General features: G+C 36.5%; 2 protein-coding genes across 2 annotated transcripts; one reads left to right on the top strand and one right to left on the bottom strand.

Moving 5' to 3' along the window:
* Positions 1-1,273: 1,273 nt before the first annotated feature.
* On the bottom strand, positions 1,274-15,134 carry LOC117328154 (cleavage stimulation factor subunit 2-like). Its single transcript, XM_033885551.1, has 11 exons — positions 15,018-15,134; positions 13,616-13,694; positions 11,418-11,622; positions 10,717-10,824; positions 8,330-8,449; positions 6,777-6,875; positions 6,079-6,145; positions 5,277-5,546; positions 4,521-4,720; positions 3,675-3,749; positions 1,274-2,431 (listed from the first exon to the last, which is right to left on the bottom strand). The coding sequence occupies exons 1-11, from the start codon at positions 15,082-15,084 to the stop codon at positions 2,312-2,314; spliced, it is 1,410 nt and encodes a 469-aa protein (XP_033741442.1). The 5' UTR covers positions 15,085-15,134; the 3' UTR covers positions 1,274-2,311.
* A 161-nt stretch (positions 15,135-15,295) lies between these two features.
* On the top strand, positions 15,296-25,488 carry LOC117328155 (mitochondrial pyruvate carrier 1-like). Its single transcript, XM_033885552.1, has 6 exons — positions 15,296-15,444; positions 15,890-15,893; positions 16,586-16,601; positions 18,798-18,878; positions 19,146-19,278; positions 21,228-25,488. Exons 1-6 carry the CDS (start codon positions 15,410-15,412, stop codon positions 21,283-21,285), a joined length of 327 nt encoding a protein of 108 aa, XP_033741443.1. The 5' UTR covers positions 15,296-15,409; the 3' UTR covers positions 21,286-25,488.
* Positions 25,489-26,283: the final 795 nt, after the last annotated feature.

The following is a 26,283-nucleotide window of genomic DNA, read 5'->3' as shown; positions in this document are numbered from 1 at the left end:
GTTATTTCATGAAAACAGATTTTCTATTTATAGTAAGTGACTTTGACCTTTGAATGAGCCAAAAATAATCCCATGCAAACACTTTTGGTAAGTAAAAACTGCATGAAATACAGTTTGACGGGCTCAAAGGAACTTTAGATGTTATCGCAAGGAAAATATATATACATATATTTTTAATGAGTGACCTTGACCTTCGAACATGAAAAGCAATTCCAAGGACCTACATTTGGACCTGAAAAGCAATTCCAAGCAAGTAATTTTGCTAAGTAAGATACTGTATGCATGAAGTTTGAGTTTGATTGGCCCAAGGAAACTTGAGTTATCACAAGGAAATCTGTGTGTGGACAATGACACCAATGCAGACTTGGAGATACCTATGTCACCTGCTCTTTGGGATAACAAACTGCAACTTGCAAAATCCAAGATGGCTGTCTGTCAGCCATTTAGTTTTTTCTGATCATATTCAAAATGAAATGGGCACAGCTACGGACCAAGGGGAACCAGTGTGTGAAGTTTGAGAAATATCCCTTCAGTGTTTCTGAAGAAATATCAATAAAGCTAAATTATATTACGTGGTTCTCAGGCCAATTTTTTTGAAAAGAGATGTGGATCTGCACGGAATATCATCTTTTACTAACATAGTCAAGATCTCCCTTAGGCCAGATATTGTACTGTGGTCTAAGGGAAAGAAGCTACTACTGATAGAACTGAGCATACCATGGGAAGAGAGGTGTGTGCAGGCAAATGAGAGGAAGCGTGCTAAGTATGAAGACTTGTTGGCAGAGTGTCAGGAGCAGGCATGGCGAACATGGAACTTCCCTGTGGAGGTTGGGTGCAGGGGTTTTCCTGCAGTCAGTGTGGAGGACGCTCAGCGCTCTGGGAGTGAAAAGGCCTGGCTGGAAAGGCAAAGAGCAGTCCAGAGCCTCCAGTTGGGTTTGGAGGAAGAGAGTACCTAGAAGCCAAATGATGGAGCACAGTGATTGATTCAAACCAGTCATTATCCATTTTCATATAAACCGCTTCAAAATTTGGGAGACACTGATAATGGTGGACTTCAAATTAGTGAGTAGTTAATACATCGTAGCAATAGCTTATACGACTGCATACACAATATATGTGATTTCTATCTTGTATCAAACAGCTACCGATATCTCAACTTAACCAATATGTAGTGTTACAAAACACAATAAATAATTCTTACACATATTGAATTTTTTTTGTTTTATTATACATGTATTCAGATCTGACACACAAACTGACTAAAACATGTATGTTGAATATATATATCTTTAATAACCAGACATCAAAAGATGAGTTATGGACAGCTCTCTCATCCTTACATATCACTCACCACATTTTCATACAGAGAGAAAAACTCTCAACTTTCATGACAATGAAAGACAATACTATACAATTGTTAATATTCATGGGGAAATTGCTTTCTGTATATTCGTGGTCACTGAATACAGCCCAACTATACACAAATGATGAGTCAATATCCACTGGGACAACCACGAAATGTTAACATCGTGAAATCGAACAACCACAAAATGTTAACCTCATGAAATTGAACAAGCAAGAAAGCCTTGTGAAAATGAACAATCACGAAATATTTGCCCCATGAAATTTAACAATTATTATTAGTATTTCAATCACTAATAATGATCATTCCTAACTTTCTGATCTCCACACATAACGATATTGTTTACATTGAATGACAAAATTAATCTCTGTTTGTATAATTTGTCATTCTGTTGATGTAGCTATTGCAATGAAACCAATCTAAAAATAGAACAAACTTTTGTTCTGATTCATTCAAGTAACCCATGTGTTGGTCAAACTATACTTTCATCAAATAAAAAGATGATTTCACCTCCAACCAAATAATGAATTGTACAATGATTGTTATATGTACATGTAATTTATTGCAATAATTCGAAATTCAAATTCTGGACAAATGAAACAATAACAGTTTAATAATCATCATGTTTTGTGACCCCTACAATGAACCTTTGACCATGTTTTGGACACATTTAGGCACCAATTCCTCCATACTCCATACATCAACTGTGTAAAATTTAAGTTTGCAACTTTTCTGACACAGTCTTCAGCCCAACAAAGATGAAATCTTACGTTACGTTCTTGAAAATTAAACCGTTTCATATATCTCCCCAATTAAACAGATACAGATATTATAAATGTATCGTTCAATACTGTATATACAATGCTATATCCATATGAAAGGTGTTTAGCCCAAGACTGTGCCTACTCTGGATGATGACGGTGTGTGAGAGAAAACAATGATAAGAGTCTATGGGTTTGCACTCTTGGCTATTTGGTCCTTGAGAATGAGGATACTCTGTCGCTGATCTGGAGGGAGCATGGCTATCTGTTGGTCTGTCAGTTGTAACACCTGCATGATCAGGGCAGCCTGAAACATTATAGGAACACAATAATATTAATCCATTACCTGTCATGCAATGTCTTTCTAAACTCATTGCACAACAAAATATCAGCATTCTCATCAAAGATAATGTATCGGCAGATACTAAAGCAGAGGGGAAACAATATACAATCCAATGATATATATTTGTAGGTATTGTTTATGTATATGTGCAATACTTTATGGTATATAGCCTAATAAAACAAGAGGCCCAGAGGGACTGTATTGCTCAGCTTGATATAGCAGATATTATAGCAAAATATTAGTAGGAAGAGGATTTTAAAGAATTGTTAGATTTCCCCTATCAGACCCTGTCCCTCAGGCCCCAGGGAGCCAGACCCATTGTTCATACATAATTGATTCCCATTCACATAAAGATGCTTCAAACCAATTTGGACCAAGGCCTTTGATTCCTACAGCTAGAAGAAGTATTTTAATGAATTTGCGATATCATCCCTTCAAGACTCAACTCCTCAGGCCCTGGGGCCACACCATGGTCAACTGTTTATACAAAATGTTTCCTATTCACCTAAGGATGCTTCAGACCAAACTTGGACTAAGTCCTTTCATTCCTACAGGTAGGACTTCAATGAATTTGCCATATTTTTCCTGTAAAACTCCACCCTCAGGCCCAGGGGGCAGACCAGCTGTTTATTCAATATGGTTCCCGTTCATACAAGGATGATTCAGACCAAATATGAAACAAATTCCTAGCAGAAGAATGATTTCAAACTTAGCTAAATTTCCGCTATAAGGCCACTTCCCTGAGCCCCCCTTGGATGTCAAATTTTGAATCCCTACCACTTAGGGATCCTTCCATTCAAACAAAGTTAAATTCTAATCTGTGGCCAAGAAGTTGTATAAAGAAATTATTGATGCACAGACTGACAACTGGTACTACAATATGGCATAAGCTCACCTTGATCCTTTGGACCAGGTGAGCTTATAATAACATTTCTATAACATTTTTATTCTCTAAAAATGCATACCAAGTTATTTTACATAATTTCTTATCTGGGTTATAATAGCTACCCCTCTTCCTATATCTTTATGTCTATCCTGTTAAGTCCTGACGTTTCTCTGATTTCTTCCACAATTTTAAAGTCTTACCATTATCTTTTTACAAATGCTACATTTAGATTCTCGCAGGCTATCCCCTTGAGTGAGTATACACAGGAAAGTATGGTACATACACTGTAAGCTGCAGAATATTTAAGAATTGAAGACTCACCTTCTCTTGATCTTGTGCCGAGATTGAGGCTCCAGCTGACATGTTTGGCATACCTCCTGGTAACTGTAGGCCGCCCTGGATACGAGAGAATTGACTAGTAACAAGGGATCCCATAAAGGTCATTGTGCATTTACAGCTTAGATTCTTCTGTATGAGTGACTGAGTGATTCTATCAATACATTGTCATAATGATGCACCTGGCAGTGTGTTTATCATTGGGATTATCTTCTTGTTCATAATAATCAAGAGGCCCAATGTGAATGCATACATCAACATAGGACTTCCTGGTCCTAACAATGATTTGTAATAAATTTAGGGTACGTAGGTAGTGGAAATAATTCATAATACAAAAACGACTCTATATTCTATATTTTGAGCAGGTGATTGGGTTTGGAAAACAAATGTGCTATATCAGACCTGAAATACACACCAAGTCTTCATATTGTGAGCATTGCATTCAAAGCCACCAAGAGAATTATTGAAACCCTTAGGCCTAACAATTAAATTTGAGCAAAATCTACAATGTCATAATGAATTACTGATCGAATCTGTTAAGAGGTTCAGGAAAAATTTGTATACAAGTTATTCAGTTATAAAATTGTCTAGTGTGACCTAAAAGACTAATGAAATTGGCTGATAATAGCTAGATTAATAATGTGATGTTTCCATATAGCTTCAATCTATTGTGGTGTACACGTATAATGTATTATGGGACATGTCATCAGCACTGACAAATTACTATTAGGGTGTGACATCTTATATATAGAAGGATGTTAATTTCATAAAATCACATCAATTTTGTCCATGTTTGCACATTCATTTAACGACCATGACAAATTCACTTACCAGCGACAGATTTGGCAATCCTGGAATACCAGTTTGGGCTGCACTGGGAACAGATCTCGGAGGCATACCTCGCCCGTCCCCCATTCTGGGGTCCCTCTGTTCTGGGCGAGACTGAGGTGGACCAGTCATTTCTGGCCTCATCGGTGGTCCACCCATGTTAGGCTGCGGCCCGCCCATATTTGGCTGAGGACCACCTGGACCTGTATAACATGCAATAACATCCAATATAAGAACCTGCTACAACTTCAGAGCATTTGTATTATTTCTAAAGTCTTTTGCACCACAGGAATTAAGAAAGGACTTAACTTATTTTCAGAAAATCCTAAGGTCCCCATTTAATCTGATAAATTTAAGTCAATTTCAAATCTATTTTTGGATGATACAATTTTTCACTATTATATGATAATTATATGATAATCACTATAAACAATAGTATGTGTGGATACAGTATGATATAGATTAATTAATTATGACTTCTATGAACCAATTACTGATAATGAAATCCAACAAATAACCAGAGCTGAAAATCCCAAAAAATAACCAGAGCTGAAAATCCCCAAAAATAACCAGAGCTGAAAATCCCACAAATAACCAGAGCTGAAAATCCCAAAAAATAACCAGAGCTGAAAATCCCAAAAAATAACCAGAGCTCAAAATCCCACAAAATAACCAGAGCTGAAAATCCTACGTATAACCAGAGCTGAAAATCTCACAAATAAATTAGTAACTGAATAACACTTCTGAAACTCCACTTACCCATCAATGATCCTTGAGGTCTTCCCATCATTTCTGGGCCACCCATCCTCGGCCCTCCAGGACCTGGTCCACCTGGCCCATGTGGACCAGGACCAGGTCCCCCAGGACCACGAGCACCGGGAACCCCACGTGGCCCAGGACCTCCTGGGCCATGTGGACCACCTGGATGTGGGCCTGGACCTCCAGGGCCGTGTGGACCTGGTCCTCCGGGGCCATGAGAGCCGGGGCCTCCAGGCCCATGTGGTCCTGGACCCCCTGGTCCATGTGGACCTAAGCAAAAAAAAATTACACTACACTGTATATATTTTACATTGCATCGTACATTTTGTACTATACATATTGTGACATATGCTTCTCTGAAGCTGGCAATTTTATGTCAAGACCAATAAAAACATTTCATGATAGTCAACACAAATTATAGGATAAACTCATGTATTCAAAAATCTGTGCTACTTTACTAATATTGGATTTGCACAAAAATTAACATAAAATCAATAGAACTCAAAGGATATTGATACCAATGACAAACAAAATCCTGGCCATGTGTCGCTATATCTAACAGCAGATAAAATGATTTTGGCACAAAATACTCTCTGTCCATGTTGGATTCATTTTACATTGATTTTGTGATTCTGAACATCATCATTTTACACCCATATATGCAAGGTGGACAGACATAGGAGACAATAGTTGAGCTGATAGAAAGGGGTTATATCCATTTTACATTACATACATATCCTTAACTAATACACTGGACAAACTGGTACATTACTGTTGGTGTACCTATACAGAACAGCCTTACCTGGAGCCATACTGATACCCATAGGCATGGGTCCTCCCATGGAGTTAGGTGGTCCCTGTGGCACGGACTGTAATGACAAACACCAATCAGTTAAAATATTTATAATACAAAGACTTAAAATGCATACTGGAATATCCTTAAAGTGTTAGTAAATTCTGTCTACTATTCTCCTAAAATACAATACTTTGTGTGTTAGGAGAACAGTAGACTGAATTATGTATTTGTGATAATACCTTCTGCAGTGTAAAGCATATACCAGTTCCCACTGAATATAAACTGATATGTACTGATATTATACTGACAGAGTACTGCTATTATATATTGACCGACAGTGTACTAATATTATACTGATTCAGTGTACTGATATTATACTTACTGACAGTGTACTGATATTATACTTACTGACAGTATACTGATATTATAGTATACTGACAGTGTACTGATATCATTCTGACATTGTACTGTTATTATACTGACTGACAGTATATTGATGTTATATTTACTGACAGTGTACTGATATTATACTATACTGACAGTACTGATATTATACTGAAGGACAGTGTACCGATATTCTACTGACTGAAAGTGTACTGATTTCATATTGACTGACAAATGTACTTATTTCATACTTGCTGACTGCATAATGACAATTTACTTTCCATGGCAATGTAGTAATAAGATAGTGACATTATACTGACCGTGCTAGGCATTCTGAGCTGTGGTGGTAGGCTGACAGGCTGTGATGATGGAGGCACATTTGATGGTGGAATCTGGTTAGTGTCTCTATGTAACATGGCCTGTAATAATACAACATGTAAACAAACAACTTAAACGTCTAAACAACAACTAACTGGCCTGATCATAGCCTGTAATAAAACAACATGTAAACAACTTAAACTTCTAGACAACAACTCCTTGGATCATAGCTATATAGCCTGTAGAGCTGAAACGAATGTTCGCGAATGAATACCAATTCCCCGAATATTCGAATAGTGGAATGGTATTCGAATATTCGGTACAATATTTACTTCCCTTCGTCCTTTGATCTGAAACATGTACAAACGTTCCATTTGAGTTTGGGAGCATTTCCAGCTAAATTCCAATAATTCTTAAGCAGAATGTAAGCTATGTTTAGGGGTTTTAACGTACAAAGGTACTATACATCCAACATAGCAAATCATCTCCGGGCCAAACTCATTGAAAACATGTTCAAACGTCAGATTTCCGTTCCAATCCAGCATTCAATTTAACATAAAAATATATGTATATACAACTATTTTGACATGAATAGGTTCCAAAACGTGTGAATGAAAAGATGTAAACATTTTTCTGACATAACATCGTAAATAAGGTACAGTGCTGCTATCTTTCATATCCGTACTGTGTACAGTACTGTCAACTATGTGGTGCGCCATATGCATTACGTCAGTGTCAATAAAATGCTTTGAAACAATAGCGACATTCCCAGTTACAAGCGCTCAACTGACAGAGGAAAATTTACCATGTGGAAAGTTCGCGGTCGTTTTTATTTCATGTTATTTTACATACGGACCCAATGTAGTGAACGTTGATATTTTTAATTATTTGTTGGTCTGATAATGCAAATATTCCTTCTCTTGACATTGACAATATGACAGACACAAGCTCGTCAATCAGGTAGGCCAGCCATATTTACTTTCGCGAACTTGGTGATTTTTTTTACGATTATTAAAGTGAGCTTCCGACTTAGTTCTGGCCATTCTTCAGTTGTATATATCACTGTTACTTATCTAAAGCTTTTCAGTCGTCTATTAAGCTTATAAATCAGAAATAATTACATTTTCTTAAGTATCGACTGTACACTACCGAATATTCGAATACTATTCGAATATACCAAACGAATATTCGAATGCCAAAATCTGCTATTCGTTTCAGCTCTAATAGCCTGTAATAATACAACATGTTAACAACTTAAACATCTATACAACACAAGCCTGGATCACAGCCTGTAATAGTTATTACAACATGTACACAGCTTAGATTTCTAGACAACTGACTGGACAACAACTGACTAGATCATAGCCAGTAATATTACCACATGTAAACAACTTAAATGTCTTAATAACAACCAACAATACAAAATTGTCTTTTTTTGTTACCAAACACTCAAAAAAATGTTGAAAAAATCACAATCCCAATGAAATAATGAACCAACAAGCAGGTTCCATTTAAACCAGTGTAATCCAATGCTAGTCAGGAATTGTGACATTACCATGGCAACCTGGGGATCAACAATTTTCATGACAATCTGTGCCTGCAGGAGAGCATATGCTAACTGAGGGTTCTGTAGAAGCAGGTTCCTGGCCTCAGTCGGGTTGTTCTGGATACACATCTGTAACAAATTAAACATTCATATAAAGGTCCATGTAACGATCACTCTAATATCTACTGGAGAACTTACCTACATTACAGCCAGGTAAAGGTAGGTATCACTCCAATATCTACTGGAGAACTTACCTACATTATAGACCGGTAAAGGTAGGTATCAATACTGGAGAACTTACCTACATTACAGACAGGTAAAGGTAGGTATCACTCCAATATCTACTGGAGAACTTATCTATATTACAGACAGGTAAAGGTAGGTATTACTCCAATATCTACTGGAGAACTTACCTACATTATAGACCGGTAAAGGTAGGTATCAATACTCCAATATCTACTGGAGAACTTACCTACATTACAGACAGGTAAAGATAGGTATCACTCCAATATCTACTGGAGAACTTATCTACATTACAGACAGGTAAAGGTAGGTATCACTCCAATATCTACTGGAGAACTTAGCTACATTACAGACAGGTAAAGGTAGGTATCACTCCAATATCTACTGGAGAACATATCTACATTACAGACAGGTAAAGGTAGGTATCACTCCAATATCTACTAGAGAACTTACCTATATAACAGACAGGTAAAGGTAGGTATCACTCCAATATCTACTGGAGAACTTATCTATATTACAGACAGGTAAAGGTAGGTATCAATACTGGAGAACTTACCTACATTACAGACAGGTAAAGGTAGGTATCACTCCAATATCTACTGGAGAACTTATCTACATTATAGACAGGTAAAGGTAGGTATCACTCCAATATCTACTGGAGAACTTACCTACATTACAGACAGGTAAAGGTAGGTATCACTCCAATATCTACTGGAGAACTTATCTACATTATAGACCGGTAAAGGTAGGTATCAATACTGGAGAACTTACCTACATTACAGACAGGTAAAGGTAGGTATCACTCCAATATCTACTGGAGAACTTACCTACATTACAGACAGGTAAAGGTAGGTATCACTTCAATATCTACTGGAGAACTTAACTACATTACAGACAGGTAAAGGTAGGTATCAATACTGGAGAACTTACCTACATTACAGACAGGTAAAGGTAGGTATCACTCCAATATCTACTGGAGAACTTACCTACATTACAGACAGGTAAAGGTAGGTATCACTTCAATATCTACTGGAGAACTTACCTACATTACAGACAGGTAAAGGTAGGTATCACTCCAATATCTACTAGAGAACTTACCTACATTACAGACAGGTAAAGGTAGGTATTACTCCAATATCTACTGGAGAACTTACCTACATTATAGACCGGTAAAGGTAGGTATCACTCCAATATCTACTGGAGAACTTACCTACATTACAGACAGGTAAAGGTAGGTATCACTCCAATATCTACTGGAGAACTTACCTACATTATAGACCGGTAAAGGTAGGTATCACTCCAATATCTACTGGAGAACTTATCTACATTACAGACAGGTAAAGGTAGGTATCACTCCAATATCTACTGGAGAACTTACCTACATTACAGACAGGTAAAGGTAGGTATCACTCCAATATCTACTGGAGAACTTACCTACATTACAGACAGGTAAAGGTAGGTATCACTCCAATATCTACTAGAGAACTTACCTACATTACAGACAGGTAAAGGTAGGTATTACTCCAATATCTACTGGAGAACTTACCTACATTATAGACCGGTAAAGGTAGGTATCACTCCAATATCTACTGGAGAACTTACCTACATTACAGACAGGTAAAGATAGGTATCACTCCAATATCTACTGGAGAACTTATCTACATTACAGACAGGTAAAGGTAGGTATCACTCCAATATCTACTGGAGAACTTAGCTACATTACAGACAGGTAAAGGTAGGTATCACTCCAATATCTACTGGAGAACATATCTACATTACAGACAGGTAAAGGTAGGTATCACTCCAATATCTACTAGAGAACTTACCTACATTACAGACAGGTAAAGGTAGGTATCACTCCAATATCTACTGGAGAACTTACCTACATTATAGACCGGTAAAGGTAGGTATTACTCCAATATCTACTGGAGAACTTACCTACATTACAGACAGGTAAAGGTAGGTATTACTCCAATATCTACTGGAGAACTTACCTACATTACAGACAGGTAAAGGAAGGTATCACTCCAATATCTACTGGAGAACTTATCTACATTACAGACAGGTAAAATAGGTATCATCCAATATTACTTAAGCTAGTGTACTGCATTTGAAATGTCAGCAAATTTTTGAATGGGGACATTTATAAGGACCTTCATCTGTTTCATCAGCTCAAACATCTGTTCTGGTGGTAAACTGGCTACAGCCTTGGATATTGCCTCTGGAGCTTTCTCTGGTTCTGTAGGATCTCCAAACGGACTCTGAAAATATTAATACAAGTAGATCAATAAGCATCAACAACCATCAAATAACTTTTCATCTTTTCATCAGAAACAATAGTACAGTTTTTTCTCTACCTCAGTTTAGAATACACTTCTATGAAAGTTAGCAACTTGTATGGTTTTAGCAATTAAAAAATTAATTGCATTAATAGCATTTATTAAACTGTTATATATCATCTTCAGTTGCCTTCTTTTCAGTACAAGAGCTTCCAGGGTCTCAGAGATTGTAATGATTTTACACCTTTCAATAAGAAATCAGCTAGTACACACTGGAAAACTATTGCCACAATCTAATTTTTGCCACTCTTGCCAAAAAAGAAGACCCAATTTTAACAAAGCACTGCAACAGAAGTGGAAGTTTTTCTATAAATATCTTATATATATGGTCAGGAATTTTGTTAGTGAGATGATCGCTTTTGTCACTGTGTGAATGTTTCCTAGTAATATGGTACATATACATAGAGAATGTTAACATTCATAGTTATGTCCGATTGGTAAATTTACAGTTTCATAATTCCTTGGTCATAAAATATAGTTCACAATGCTAGTACAATGCACTGGCAAGCACATACCTCTAGCAGGGGGCCCCCCATGGCCTGCTGCATGCCTTTCATCTCATCCCTATTCTGCTCCCCAGCAGCCACACCCACACGCAGAGGGCGGCCATTGAAGTCATAGTTGTTAAGGTTACGCATGGCACTCTGTGCCGTCTCCACATCCTGGTACTCGCAAAAGCCATAGCCTTTGGGTTTTCCAGTTTCTCTGTCGTATACAAGTCTGAAATACACAAAATTACATGTCAGTTATTGCATTATCACCCATGGTACAACACCTTGCTTGGTGATCTGGGGTCTATTCCCTGATGCTATCAAAATGAATTGAGTTTTTATGTCGTAAAGCATGTTATGACATATCTCAGAAAATAACAGTGAGAAGATATGAGTTTTGGGAATGACCAATCAGAAATTTACTTTCAACTTGTTTGTAGAACATATCATGTAACTAATGCATAATATGCTATTACAGGCTGCCATTTTCAAGAAGTTGTCAAGTATGTCAAATATAAAAACCCCATATCACACATGGTTAACATACTGTGTCCGAGGTTAAAGTTTTTTAAAAGTAGATCAAAGGTCACAGTCAAAGTCAGCAGATCTGCAAATGTACTAATGATAAGGCCTTGTCACAAGCTTAAGGAACACACATGTCAAAGTTAGTTAGTTAATAGAACTTTCTTAACAGTCCATCAACACTATAAAGGTCATTTGGGCCATGCAATGGTGAGTAAAATGGGCAAAAGATGACATCAAACAATTGAAAAATGTGAAAATGTAAATACAAATTGGTAAACTTACGACTAGTTTAAAATAAAAAAAGTGTGTCAAAGTCTCACACAGCTCTCGAATAAAATCTCCAACACAAAATTTTTGAAAATTTCTTTCTTACAACAAAACTTTTTTAATGGTGGCAGTTGAAAATAAATGAAGATATCAATTTTGACTCTGACTTAATACAAATACAAATACAAATAGATGAATAGCTGATGTGGAAAATCTGTAAAACAAATTCAGCATGTAGCTGTCATCACATCCTTTATCGGAAACCAAAATGTTTCTATACGGAAGATCGATAGGAAGCTGGGGAATCTCTTAGCACTGGCACCATTTTCCTAAAATAATGTAAGGCCTCTTCCGATTTGGAATCATCAAATTCGCTTGACTAATTGATCAGAAACCAGCTTTTATATATCTTGTCGGCCTACCTTCCGCCGGCACATAGTGAATAGACACCCATACAAAAATTTACTGCTCATTATGCATGTACCGTAATTTGCCGTTGCTATACCATGTACCAAACCGAAAGAAAATTATTGTGGTTCAGATAATTACACCGCAGTAAACCATTTCACCCCTACAATATGTACTTGCAACCTCGGTGAAGAAACTGCAGAACAGTAATATCTATCTGTCCATTTGATCTGTTGAAATACATACCGTATTTGACCCAATAAGGACGCCCCTACCTTATTTCAAGGAAATAAATCTTTAAGTAAGTGTCAAAATGGTGTTCAAAAGTAATAATTCATGTGAAATGTTTTGCTACTTTGTGTTCAATTTTCTTCAGCAAATTAAGTAACTGGAACACAAGTTTTCGCCACATTTTGTCTATTCCTACAGAGATGACATGTCAGTGCAAAGAGCACCCGAAACTAAACACACATACAAATAATAATTTACCATCTTTATTTGAAGATCAAGTAAAAGACTTCATTCTTGTTGATAAGTAACTTTTGTTCAGAACAGAAAGCTAGTAAAAGACATTGTAAATCAATTATTACGTAAAAGAAAATGATGTCTGATATTATATGGGAAATCACCTGTGTCTATAAATAGAACACAAAAGAGTTCCATTTGAACATAAATGGTGGAACACACGTTCTCTGGTCTAAAGATCAGCTGGCATGGTTTACAAGTTTACAGGAATATTCAAGTGATGTTTAAGCTTAATATATGATAATGAATAGATATCTTCACCTGGAATATTTTTAGGACCGAATATTTTACTGTTTCCACAGCCTTGGGTATTCTGCTATAAGGTATAGTCCGTTTCATAAAACTTCAGAATAACTAATCTTAACAAGGGCGCCCCCACTGTCAATGACCAGCGCCTTGCGCCCTTATTAGGTCAAATACAGTAGCTGGCTTTTGGTTCAGATATCAGTAAATTATGTAAATATCAACAACAAAGAAAAACTCCTTTATTTCCATACCTGAAACTTACTACAGGTCCAGCTTGAGTAAATATTTCTCGTAACTGTTCTTCTGTAGCTTCATATGGAATGTTTCCAACTGACAAAATAAAAAAGAATTTAGTCATACATCAGATGAATTATAACACTCACAACAGGTTAATTTAATTAACTTCAACTTGAGGAACAGAATGGATATAACTGAACATATAGTCAGGGTTTTTCTCACTTGTTTGGGATGGAGTCTATTTGTCTCATTTTGGGAAGAAAATAGGTGAATTGGGATATTTTTTTTTTCATGAGTAAACTGTAAATTTTGGGATTTTTTTTCTTATACAGTGACCAGACATAACTTGTGTACTCCACATATGAACGAACCAATGCTTTAAATAACAAACATAATGTCCTGTTATCTAGATGAATAAATGTTCGTCTCCTTGGCCCAATGATCTGATTTGGCTTGTTCATTTGTTCAAATATTACGTGTCAGTCAATGGTTTTTCCAATATCTTTTTCATTTTAATGTTTTCCAGGACTTCTTTCTTGCCATCATATGTTCTCATCCCTGCACTATTCCACTGGTGATGCTCTGCATTTGGATTGTGCTCTATTCACTTGTACATAATGCTTCCTATTTTCAAAAAAATGTTTTATCCAATCCTGTAGGTTTCTGTTAATTCCATACATTTTTAAGTCATGAAACATCATACTAATTTTTTTCATGTTGGAAAATACCAAAAAATGATGAAATACTCCTGGTAGAGTATATATGTAACATCAAGGTTTTTAGAAATCAACAATATCAGTAAACATCTTTTAGTAAAATATTATTTTCATTCTCGTAAATATTAATGTGTCATAAATAATATCTAGTAAAATTTACTGTTGAGGCTATTTCAAAAAAAAAATAAATTTAGTAACAAATCCATACTCCAAAGTTTTCCCCAACCTGATATAGTTATATCAATGCAAACGTAGCAAAATTGACAAAAAAAACAATAGTTTAGGGAATCAAATGCTTAACATATATATGCATCTGCGCGCAGGCGTTTGTATTCATTTATAAACATCACAACCTATGTACGAGTTATTTCCCTTGGGAGTTTTTTTTTTTTACAAAGCCTCTGTGATTACATTAGTGATTACAGTAATTTAAACTCGTAGTTTTGGCACAGACTATTGCATACAATTAGATGGGCGAATCTTTATACGATTTTGTTAAAATGCGTTGCGGCTATTTGCCTCTCTAGTAGCCTAGGCTATATATATGGTCACACGTGCACTTTTAGCGACCGGCTACAGTATCAATTCATAGGGGTGTTGCATTGTAAAGCGATATACCTTGAATATCCTGTCTAAATAATAACAAGAAAAAATATTTCAAAATTAACTGAATTATTAACGGGGTTACATATTTACTTACCAAACACTGATCGACAAGCCCTTTCTGCTGCTGTGAGCGGTGGATTTGGCATCAGTTGAGCCGCCATCTTTCTTCGGTTTTGTAACCTTTAAGCTAAAACTAATTATCTCTTAACGAATTGTGTGATATTTATTTTGAAAAATAGGCCTACTTTATATTGATAAATTTCGAAATCTGACATCAACAATCTCACACAAGTTTTCATTTGTGTAAGCGTAAATATTCCATAGAATTTATTGGCTACGTTTAGAGATTATAAAAAAAATCTGTATCTCTATTGCGCTTACAGAGGTCACACACATATTCGGCCCTTTGATCTTGCACCTGTCCGGTCCGCTCGCCTTATCAGTAGAATTCTCTTCTCCAGCATCACCACTGTTAGAACTGTCAGAATGGCTGGAATGACATGGGGCAAATACTTGATGAGGTAAAATTTATTTCCAGACTGTAGTTCGGCTAATGTTTTGCCCTTGCCTTGATAATGACGACTGCTTGCAAAACGAAAGTAGGTTTCCTGATACATTACTCAGTAATGATTTTGTTAAGAACCGGCTAAACAAATATAACAACTTTGAATCAATAGTTATTATTATGGCTATAATGAAATGTATCAGTACTATTAACTGATCTGTATTCGACATAATGTCTTGACCATCTACATGTAAATAAAACCTTTCTCTGTGAAAGAATTTTAGTCCTAGACTATTACACATTAGCAATGTTTCTTTTATTTGTTCTTATGATCATATGTCAGCTATCTACAGACTTAAAACTTTAATTTGTACAAGTGTAGACAATCAAAAATGTTATTAATGATTTACTTTTTAATTTCATATCCTCCTGTTGTGGAATTGATTGATGACTACAAACAGCACAGTAAGTATAATATGTTAATAATCGTGTCTAATGGGCACTAATTCAAGTAATTTAAAAAATTCAGAACATTTTATGGAAAAATTTAGCTGATTAAGATCAATTTCAAAGTTTTCCAAACTGTCACATACTGTGAAAAAAACCAGTGAATTGTGATTGATTATTCAACAGTTAGGAACCTAAGATGACAATTTTTCATGAATAAAGGTGACTCTTTTATATGTACAGATAAATTATTAAAATTGTGTAAAAAAAACAACTTTTGACTTAATTCTAAAAATTTCCTTTCTGGATTACTAATGCAACAATGAAAATCTCTGTACAGTATTGGAAGATGCATTTGCGGAAATTTTGTGGAAAATTGTGTGTGAAAACAGTGGTAAGACCTTTGTTTTTGGTGATTCTATGATATAAGGTGTCAGTTGTAATGAAGTACAATGTATTCCAGGATAATTAAGTTATAGAAATTGACAATAGATTGTTAATATTACACACCAAGAATAAATTGATACGGTTATCTAAATCCTATTATATTTATTAAGCTTTGAATTACAGAAAGAGCTTTCTTGGTATGCGGAATGCTTTACAGATTTAGATAATTAGAATATGACATCCATTTCCTATGTATCTCATTAATAGTAATTAAATGTTTGATATGGGATCATTCTAACTACCTCTTTTCTGTTCTGTTGTAGCATTTCTGGGGGCCTGGTAAGTAAATCTGGAAATATTTACCTGTGGTTTCAAAACAAACCGTCATATTAATACTGGTCTATATTTATATTGGAGAAACATAAAACTTTTCATTTTCTGCTTAGTCCAGGAAAAAAATGTATACAGTATAGGTAAAGGTACTAAGTAATTAGATGTCAGACAAACCACAAGTTACAGTGGATACAGCAGGGACGTACATATAGGGATTGGAAACTGTCTGTTAATAATGATGTAGCGAGATAAAATCAAATTATCTAAACTACCTTATTATCAACCACTTTTCTCCAAAAATTCTTGTCCATTCGTGTTAATTTTTGAATCTGTAAAAGGCTGAATAAATTCTACATGCACTGATTAAGTTTTTGAAACATATTTTGTAGTGGTATAACGATTCAATGTATTGGATCACAGAGTGGTGCATCGATGCATCGTCTATCCTTGATTTGTATCACGATACTTGAAAACTTGTAGTTATCTCCCTTGACCAATGTTAGCTTATGTTTTGTAGTAAACAACATGGCTGACAAGGCTTTTCCAGCGGCCTATATAAAGTTGCCTGTTGGAGTTCTTTCAAAGAAAGACAGTTTTGTGGGAAACAGACAAAAACTATGTTTTTTGTAATAAATGTAGACAAAACTATGTTTTTTGTAATAAATGTAGACAAAGACTCAAATATTCCTGAAATACCACAAAAACAAACATAACTATTGTATGATGGAATACAGCTTCTCATGTATACATCATGATACATATCGTATCGTGACCCCTATATCTCGATACAAAACGTATCACTAGCCACCTTACAAACACAGCTGTAAAGTTATTAAAATTTTTACATCAGATGTGGTTTATTTCTTAGCAAGTTTTCTCCAAAAGTGCTAATATGAATTTTCTTTCATAATTGGATCAATTAAAAGCTGATTGCATTTACATTGCTTTATTAAGTTTATTAGGAAATGATTGTGAAAAAGTTGATGTAATTTTACAAAAGATATTAATAGCAGACCTCTGATAAAATTTTGCCTGATGTCTTCTGGTATTGTAGTAGTGATATAGTATAGACAAATACAAAAGTGCACCCTATGTCAGTCTCCAAACTAGTGGAGTCTCTAATCCTTTATAAATGTATGTCACTTGATAAAGTAATTAGGGACATATCAGACAAACCACAAGTTACAGTGGCTATAGTTACTAGGGAGATGTCAGACAAGGTTACAGTTGCTATAGTTACTAGGGAGACATCAGACAAGGTTACAGTGGCTATAGTAACTAGGGAGATGTCAGACAAGGTTACAGTTGCTATAGTTACTAGGGAGATGTCAGACAAGGTTACAGTGGCTATAGTAACTAGGGAGATGTCAGACAAGGTTACAGTGGCTATAGTAACTAAGGAGATGTCAGACAAGGTTACAGTGGCTATAGTAACTAGGGAGATGTCAGACAAGGTTACAGTGTCTATAGTTACTAGGGAGATGTCAGACAAGGTTACAGTGTCTATAGTAACTAGGGAGATGTCAGACAAGGTTACAGTGGCTATAGTAACTAGGGAGACATCAGACAAGGTTACAGTGGCTATAGTAACTAGGGAGATGTCAGACCAGGTTACAGTGGCTATAGTTACTAGGGAGATGTCAGAAGGTTAGGGCGATAGTAACTAGGGAGATGTCACCAGGGTACAGTGGCTATAGTTACTAGGGAGATGTCAGACAATGTTACAGTGGCTATAGTAACTAGGGAGATGTCAGACCAGGTTACAGTTGTTATAGTAACTAGGGAGATGTCAGACAAGGTTACAGTGGCTATAGTTACTAGGGAGATGTCAGACAAGGTTATAGTGGCTATAGTAACTAAGGAGATGTCAGACAAGGTTACAGTGGCTATAGTAACTAGGGAGACATCAGACAAGGTTACAGTGGCTATAGTAACTAGGGAGACGTCAGGCTTGGGATTGAACCCGGGACCTCTGGCTTACTAGTCTTACGCTCAACCGATCCAGCTAAAGAGAAGATCTCCATAGCCGAACAGTATCTTGCGGCTAGTAATTACCAGGGTTACTTTACTGAAGGAAGATATCAGAAAAACAATAGATTATAATTATAGATAATAGTAGTTAGAGAGCCCACAGATATGTCAGATAAACAACAATAGCAGTTTTTGACAGCTGATGAATTTAAAATGTGATCTTGTTTCTAGTTGCCAACTGGGGCCTGCCAATAGCTGCTATGATGGACCTGAAGAAAGATCCAACAATGATCAGCGGTAAAATGACTACAGGTAGGTAAAGTGATTATGTCTAGTTCAATACAGATATTAGGTAAAATGATCAGGTAGTAGTTAAATGACGAAAGGTGGGTTTCATGACCACAGTTGTGTGTAAAATAACCAGTTGGGTAAAATGGTCACAGGTAGTAAGTAAAATGACCATTGCAAAATACTAACATGTTAATGTGTTTTCAAACAGTCTTGTGTTTCCTTTACACCAATATATGAAAAACTACTACCTAGATGTACCAGGTAATTATTGTTTGGTACTATTTTCAGCCCTGTGTATATATTCCATGTTGTTTATGCGGTTTGCATGGAAAGTGCAGCCAAGGAACATGCTCCTGTTTGCCTGTCATGCAACAAATGAAACTACACAGCTAGTACAATTAATGCGGTTTACACATCACTAGTAAGTACAGGAACATCGTGTCATCTGTTGATATCATTTCACAAGAAATCCTTACTAATTACCGTTCTTTACTTTATGATTGGGTCGGATCATTCTTTACTTTGATCATGCTAGGGAGCACTCACAATGTTCTGGTTACATCTAGTGCCAACTGCAATTGTCTGAAGCTAGGATTAGATGATGCTGGGTTGGGAGAGAAGGGAGTCCGATGCTGGGATGGGGGAGAGGTTGAGTCTGAAGCTGGAATGGGAGAGAGGTTGAGTCTGAAGCTGGTATGGGAGAGTGGTTGAGTCTGAAGCTGGGATGGGAGAGAGGTTGAGTCTGAAGATGGAATGGGAGAGAGGTTGAGTCTGAAGCTGGGATGGGAGAGAGGTTGAGTCTGAAGATGGGATTGGAGAAAGGTTGTGTCTGAAGCTGGTATGGGAGAGAGGTTGTGTCTGAAGCTGGGATAGGAGAGAGGTTGAGTCTGAAGCTGGAATGGGAGAGAGGTTGAGTCTGAAGCTGGAATGGGAGAGAGGTTGAGTCTGAAGCTGGGATGGGAGAGAGGTTGAGTGTGAAGATGGGATTGGAGAAAGGTTGTGTCTGAAGCTGGTATGGGAGAGAGGTTGTGTCTGAAGCTGGAATAGGAGAGAGGTTGAGTCTTAAGCTGGGATGGGAGAGAGGTTGAGTCTGAAGCTGGGATGGGAGAGAGGTTGTGTCTGAAGCTGGTATGGGAGAGAGGTCGAGTCTGAAACTGGGATGGGAATAGAGGTTGAGTCTGAAGCCGGAATGGGAGAGAGGTTGTGTCTGAAGCAGGGATGGGAGAGAGGTTGAGTCTTAAGCTGAGATGGGAGAGAGGTTGTGTCTGAAGCTGCGATGGGAGAGAGGTTGTGTCTGAAGCTGTGATGGGAGAGAGGTTGTGTCTGAAGCTGGAATGGGAGAGAGGTTGAGTCTGAAGCTGGGATGGGAGAGAGGGGAATCCAAAGATTGAATGGGAGAAGAGGTTGAGTCTGAAGCTGGGATGGGAGAGAGGGGAATCCAAAGATTGAATGGGAGAGAGGTTGAGTCTGAAGCTGGTATTGGAGAGAGGTTGAGTCTGAAGCTGAGATGGGAGAGAGGTTGTGTCTGAAGCTGAGATGGGAGAGAGGTTGAGTCTGAAGCTTGGATGGGAGAGAGGTTGAGTCTGAAGCTGGGATGGGAGAGATGTTGAGTCTGAAGCTGGTATTGGAGAGAGGTTGAGTCTGAAGCTGGAATGGGAGACAGCTAGGTTGAGTCTGAAACTGGGATGGGAGAGAGGTTGAATCTGAAGCTGGGATGGGAGAGAGGTTGAGTCTGAAGCTGGGATGGGAGAGAGGTTGTGTCTGAAGCTGGAATGGGAGAGAGGTTGTGTCTGAAGCTGGGATGGCAGAAAGGGTAATCCGAAGATGGAATGAGAAGAATCTGAAGCTGGGGTGGGAGAGAGGAAATCTGAAGCTGGGGTGGGAGAGAGGGAAATCTGAAGCTGGGGTTGGAGAGAGGAGAGTCTGAAGCTCGGTTGGGAGAGAGGAGAGTCTGAAGCTCGGGTGGGAGAGAGGGAAATCTGAAGCTGGGGTGGGAGAGAGGAGAGTCTGAAGCTCGGGTGGGAGAGAGGAGAGTCTGAAGCTGGGATGGAAGAGAAGGAAGTTTAAAGTTGGGATTGGAGACAAGGGAATACTCTTTGTAATTATCTGTATAATTGATCCATGAAAATAGATTAATTGAATTTAATGCAGGTATAAGGTACATGTATAGACCGCAAGGATCCATTTTTCCCAATATTTACTCAATCACTAAGTACATGTGCTAACTGATTCATCTATTTGTGTATAATGCACAACGATTTCATATTCAACAAACATAGAATGGTGCTTTAAGTCATATAGAAATTTATAGAATAATCCTTCATAAATGTACATTCAGATTACCTAATTTTCCCTTTGCTATGTTTACAGTTACCTGAAGTCTCCGGAGGATAAGCACCAGGCATCTCTACAAAAGCCAACAGAATAGGTCATAAGTTAGTCATACATATATATATATGTGTGTATAATGTATAATTGTTACAACCTTATAAAGACTGACATTTCCTGTTCGTTATATAATTGGTACAACCATATAAGGACTGGTATTTCCTGCCCATTGTATAATTGTTACAACCATATAAGGACTGGTATTTCCTGTCCATTGTATAATTGTTACAACCATATAAGGTCTGGTGTTTCCTGCCCATTGTATAATTGTTACAACCATATAAGGACTGGTATATCCTGCCCATTGTATAATTGTTACAACCATATAAGGTCTGGTATTTCCTGTCCATTGTATAATTGTTACAACCATATAAGGTCTGGTGTTTCCTGCCCATTGTATTATTGTTACAACCATATAAGGACTGGTATTTCCTGCCCATTGTATAATTGTAGCAACCATATAAGGTCTGGTGTTTCCTGCCCATTGTATAATTGTTACAACCATATAAGGTCTGGTATTTCCTGCCCATTGTATTATTGTTACAACCATATAAGGTCTGGTGTTTCCTGCCCATTGTATAATTGTTACAACCATATAAGGTCTGGTGTTTCCTGCCCATTGTATAATTGTTACAACCATATAAGGTCTGGTGTTTCCTGCCCATTGTATAATTGTTACAACCATATAAGGACTGGTATATCCTGTCCATTGTATAATTGTTACAACAGTATAATGTCTGGTATTATCGGTGTATTTGTATAACTGTTACAACAGGAAAAGGCTGGAATATGTTTGTCCAATTTGACTTTTTCTGTGAGCTATGTTTGTGGAGCATTGATTGGTGGAAGAATGCGTTATGTGACTGATCAGTTGGCCTACAGCAATCAATACAGTATATAGATATTATAATACACCACATTGTAAAACATCTTCTGTATGTATTGCTGAACTTGCTCTTTTGTTTTCACACTTTTGATGCCTTGCATTTTTCTTGTTATAATGATCTGATATCTACAATTATGTTTATATTTGTTTTGATAATTACTCTATCAAAATATCAAGTATCTTTCAAAATATCTGAAAATTAGAAAAAATCATGAATTGTTCTTTTTGATTTATTTCAAGCCATCGATAGACCCTGATATTTTTTAAATGCCCAAGGGATTTTACCACAAAGATATCATTTTTATATGATTTTACATAGCATACTATTTTCATGTTTTCCATAGGAACATTTTCACATCTTTGAATGTGGTGACCTTGAACTAAGGTCATATTGTTAGGGCCATGGACCTTGGACATCAGAAATGAATGACCATGTGCCCATTGTAGATGTTCCTGTATAACTTTGTTATCTTTGGCTAGATACAATGTATCATTTCCATCATTTGTTCAAGAACAAAGTCAGGGGTGCAGACATCTTCGGTGAGGTTCAGGTTCTGTTCAGCTAGATTTAAGTCACCTGAGAAGGAAATGTTTGGATGAATGGCTACCAAATTTGTACAATTGAATGACCTTGACCTTCTTTCAAAGACGAAAGGGTTCAAGAGTGATGCAATATTTACCGTCCCAGTAAATGTCATGACATCAGTCGATTAGCTTGAGATAAACAAACCTTGATCTGCACTCTAGATCACAGGGGTTAAGATGTGTTAGATCTTAGTTTACAGATTAAAAGCAAGACATCATCTATCAGTATACTTCAGAACTCAGGTGACCAATAAGCCAAATTGATCCATTGTATCAATGACCTTTCTCGAAGGTCGAGGTCTCCGAGCATACATGTTTTGCCAAGAATGTTGTCTCTATACACCACTACATGAGGAATGGTGCCTATTTACATAAGATTACATAACTACCAGACAATCCAGTGTACTGGTATAATTTTAATTAATAGTTGAAAGAATTACTAACAGAGAAACTTTTCAAAATATATCTTCGTATTACATCTTACATCAATCATTCATGGTTATATCATTCTCAAGTTAGCTAATATGTATAAAGTACTGAGTCATCATGACAAAAGCACCTGTTAGGATTACACACACAGAATACATATGTTGTGAAGATGTACTGTTGCTCATTGCGAGTATTAGGTGCATTTTAGGGAGTTTGAGAAGAAAAGGGATCCAAATCAATATTTCCATACTTGGTATATGAATTTCACTTCTTTTCTCCTGCACATTTTTGAAGAGGATTAATTGCAAACTTTCATTATAAAAGTGATGCATTTAAAATGACTATAGTGACAATGAGATTACACTTGCTGTTTTTATATATTTTAGATATCAAACATCAAAATTAAGCTGATGTGTGTGTTGGATATTTTGTGAGAGGCATTTTAGTGTTTTGTCTGTTTTTTAACAATAGAGTGCATTTCTATGCATAACGTTTAGGTGGAAAAATGTAACATTCAGGAATGTTACTTTGACTGCAGTCTAAGTAATTTCCAACATTAACCAATATGCAAATTTTTACATGTACCTGTATAAATGCAAACATGAAGGGTTTGATTCAGAAGGGAGATGAGTTTTCTTTAAACTGAATACCTGGGTATGCATGAGAAAACCTATGAATGGAGATTAATTGTGTCATAGAGCTTGATGTGTGACCCTGTGAACTTAAACTGTATTGTACATATCAAGTCTGTCATGTAGCTTGTGTAAGTGTGATGTCACTGTAGTGTACAATCTTCCAAGATAGATAATCACGGTCAAATACACTATGCTATGCTAGTGTAGTAAAGTATAGTGTAATCAACTGAGGGGATCCGTCATGAGACAATGAGAAAATCATGAGACAATGAGAAAATCAATGTCCTAGTTCTTATGTTCATATGTTTGCTCAGATTAGTTAGTGAACATTCCACAACCTGTTGGTAGTAATACCTGTAACATGTGTGTTGATTTTGTTGTGAACTGTGGTGATTTCCTATAATTAGATGTTTAATTTGTTACTGTACAACACCTTATACCAGGAAATAGGACTGGAGGGGTGTGGCAGACAAGAGTTTTAGGAGTGTGGCGTAGTATATGTTGGGAGTTTTTGTTGTTATTGGGGAGGTCAGTTGTTGATCTTGTTACATTAATGTAGATATCTTTAAATAGATGTGTTTCTCATTAGTTACAACTCTGAAGTTTTTGGTTGTGCTATACATGCTAAGTACTTGACCTTTCTGCTGTCATGTTTGACTTTATATATATTAGCAATATCATTTTATTTTCTAAGTAATAGTTTATTCACCTGCCACCAGATCTTTTGAGTTATAATATTATCCAGTGCTGAGGGAAAAAGTGTGATATACAGTATAAATGATGTGAGGATATTATATTATAACCAGATTGTTTTATATACCAGATTATCTGCTACTAACTCAGAAGTTGTTGATATAACACCGGTTAGTGAATATATACCTGTAAGGTGACCTCCTGGTTTCTACACTACACTGGTTCTACACAGCTCTACAGCCAGAAGGCTGTGATGGGAAATCATCGTGAACAATGTGATGTATTTTTTCAAGTGTGTGGGCATTATTTTTACATAAACAACTAAGTATTCAGTAATAATTGATGTTCTCAGGTTCGGTGGTAAATACTCAGGTAGCATACTGATAACAGGCTATGTTATACAGCCAGGAGTGTGTGATGCAGGAGAACATAGATAAATGTACAAATGTACGCGACATTGTATAAAAAATGTGAAATAGTACACATCTTGGTCCTTGATATTGGAGATTTTTTGTAATAGATGTGATTTAATGGAACCAATACTGTATCATATCTGTTTGACAATTTTTATTTTTAAAATATATTATAATCTTCATATTTTTTTTTATTTTAGCTTGTTTAGTTTTTTAAAATTTGATGGCATATAGTTGAAATATGACCATTCCACAACTTCTATGTGAAAGTGTTTTTCTTATCTAATGAAACAGTACAATTGTTTTCTTATCTAACAAAACGGTTCAATTTTATGAAAAGTCAACAAAATGCTAAAACATCTGCACATATGCCATCATTTTCTTAGTTTTGTATGTTATTTAGAGGTTGGGAAGGAAATGATAGGTATACAATACTAATGTATGTACAGGAATTAATAAACAGAGAAAATGTGAATGACATGAAAAATAAGAGACTTGCGTTATATTCTTGTGGTAAAGTTGTATTGGAAGAACCAGAAGTCTATGTTAAAGTGTAATCTGAGAGGGAAATAGCTTACGTTAAATAAAAATACCACTACCAACATTTTGTTATTTATTTAATAATCTGAACAGAACTGCATAGTTTATATGAGAGATTTATTTCTGCGGGTGTTCCTGGCATCTCGTGACCCAACCATCTCGTGACCCAACCATCTTGTGACCCAACCATCTCGTGACCCAACCATTGGGGAGAAGACTACATTTTACCTTGATGTAATAGGTAACCAATTCTCTAGAAAACTGTTATGGAATCGACAAGGCCCATAAATATGTTATCCATTTCTCTGTGAACCTTTTTGAGGATTCGGTTTATGAACTTTAGAACCTATATGTAGCTAGAAAACTTCGAAGAGCTGTTATATAATGCCTAACACTGTACTCTGCCATTATCCCAAACACAATACGTCGAAGTTTAGCGACTGCCATCAATCGCCGTGATAGATTTTACAAGACTTCTTCAGCAGGTTTCTATACATTCGCGTACAGTGTGTGTGTGTGTAGCTATAGGGCAGAGAAGTAATTCTAACAGTGTGGACATAACAAATATCAAATTTTCTAGGCAATCCGCTCCTTTATCAAGACAAAAGAGAATACAAATATAATCACGATATATAAACAGTACCAGAAAATACAATACGGGAGCCGATTGATATGTTGTGAGCCTTGTATTGAAGGAGGTACTCGAGTATGTTCTTTTTAAAGTCCTACTATTCTCCGACTATATAGGGCCGTGTACCCTAGGAATGGTCTCATTTGCTCATATATATTAGTTTATATCGATGAGGTAGCTCTCTAAGTAAACAAGACAAGCTGCTTTTGCAAAATGGACAAAATCG

This window comes from Pecten maximus, chromosome 5, assembly GCF_902652985.1.
Source record: "Pecten maximus chromosome 5, xPecMax1.1, whole genome shotgun sequence".
NCBI classification, from domain to species: Eukaryota; Metazoa; Mollusca; class Bivalvia; order Pectinida; family Pectinidae; genus Pecten; species Pecten maximus.
The sequence above is the reverse complement of the archived record's forward strand: the minus strand, read 5'-3'. Positions and strand labels throughout refer to the sequence as shown.

Bases quoted from the DNA above. Each gene is read 5' to 3' on its own strand.
- LOC117328155 (XM_033885552.1), top strand. From the start codon at position 15,410: ATGGCTGGAATGACATGGGGCAAATACTTGATGAG. The intron at 18,879-19,145 runs GTAGGTAAAGTG...TACTATTTTCAG, and splicing joins CAGCGGTAAAATGACTACAG to CCCTGTGTATATATTCCATG. The intron at 19,279-21,227 runs GTAAGTACAGGA...CTATGTTTACAG, and splicing joins ATGCGGTTTACACATCACTA to TTACCTGAAGTCTCCGGAGG.
- LOC117328154 (XM_033885551.1), bottom strand. From the start codon at position 15,084: ATGGCGGCTCAACTGATGCCAAATCCACCGCTCACAGCAGCAGAAAGG. The intron at 13,695-15,017 runs GTAAGTAAATAT...TTATTTTGTCAG, and splicing joins GGCTTGTCGATCAGTGTTTG to TTGGAAACATTCCATATGAA. The intron at 10,825-11,417 runs GTATGTGCTTGC...TAATATTTTCAG, and splicing joins TGGGGGGCCCCCTGCTAGAG to AGTCCGTTTGGAGATCCTAC.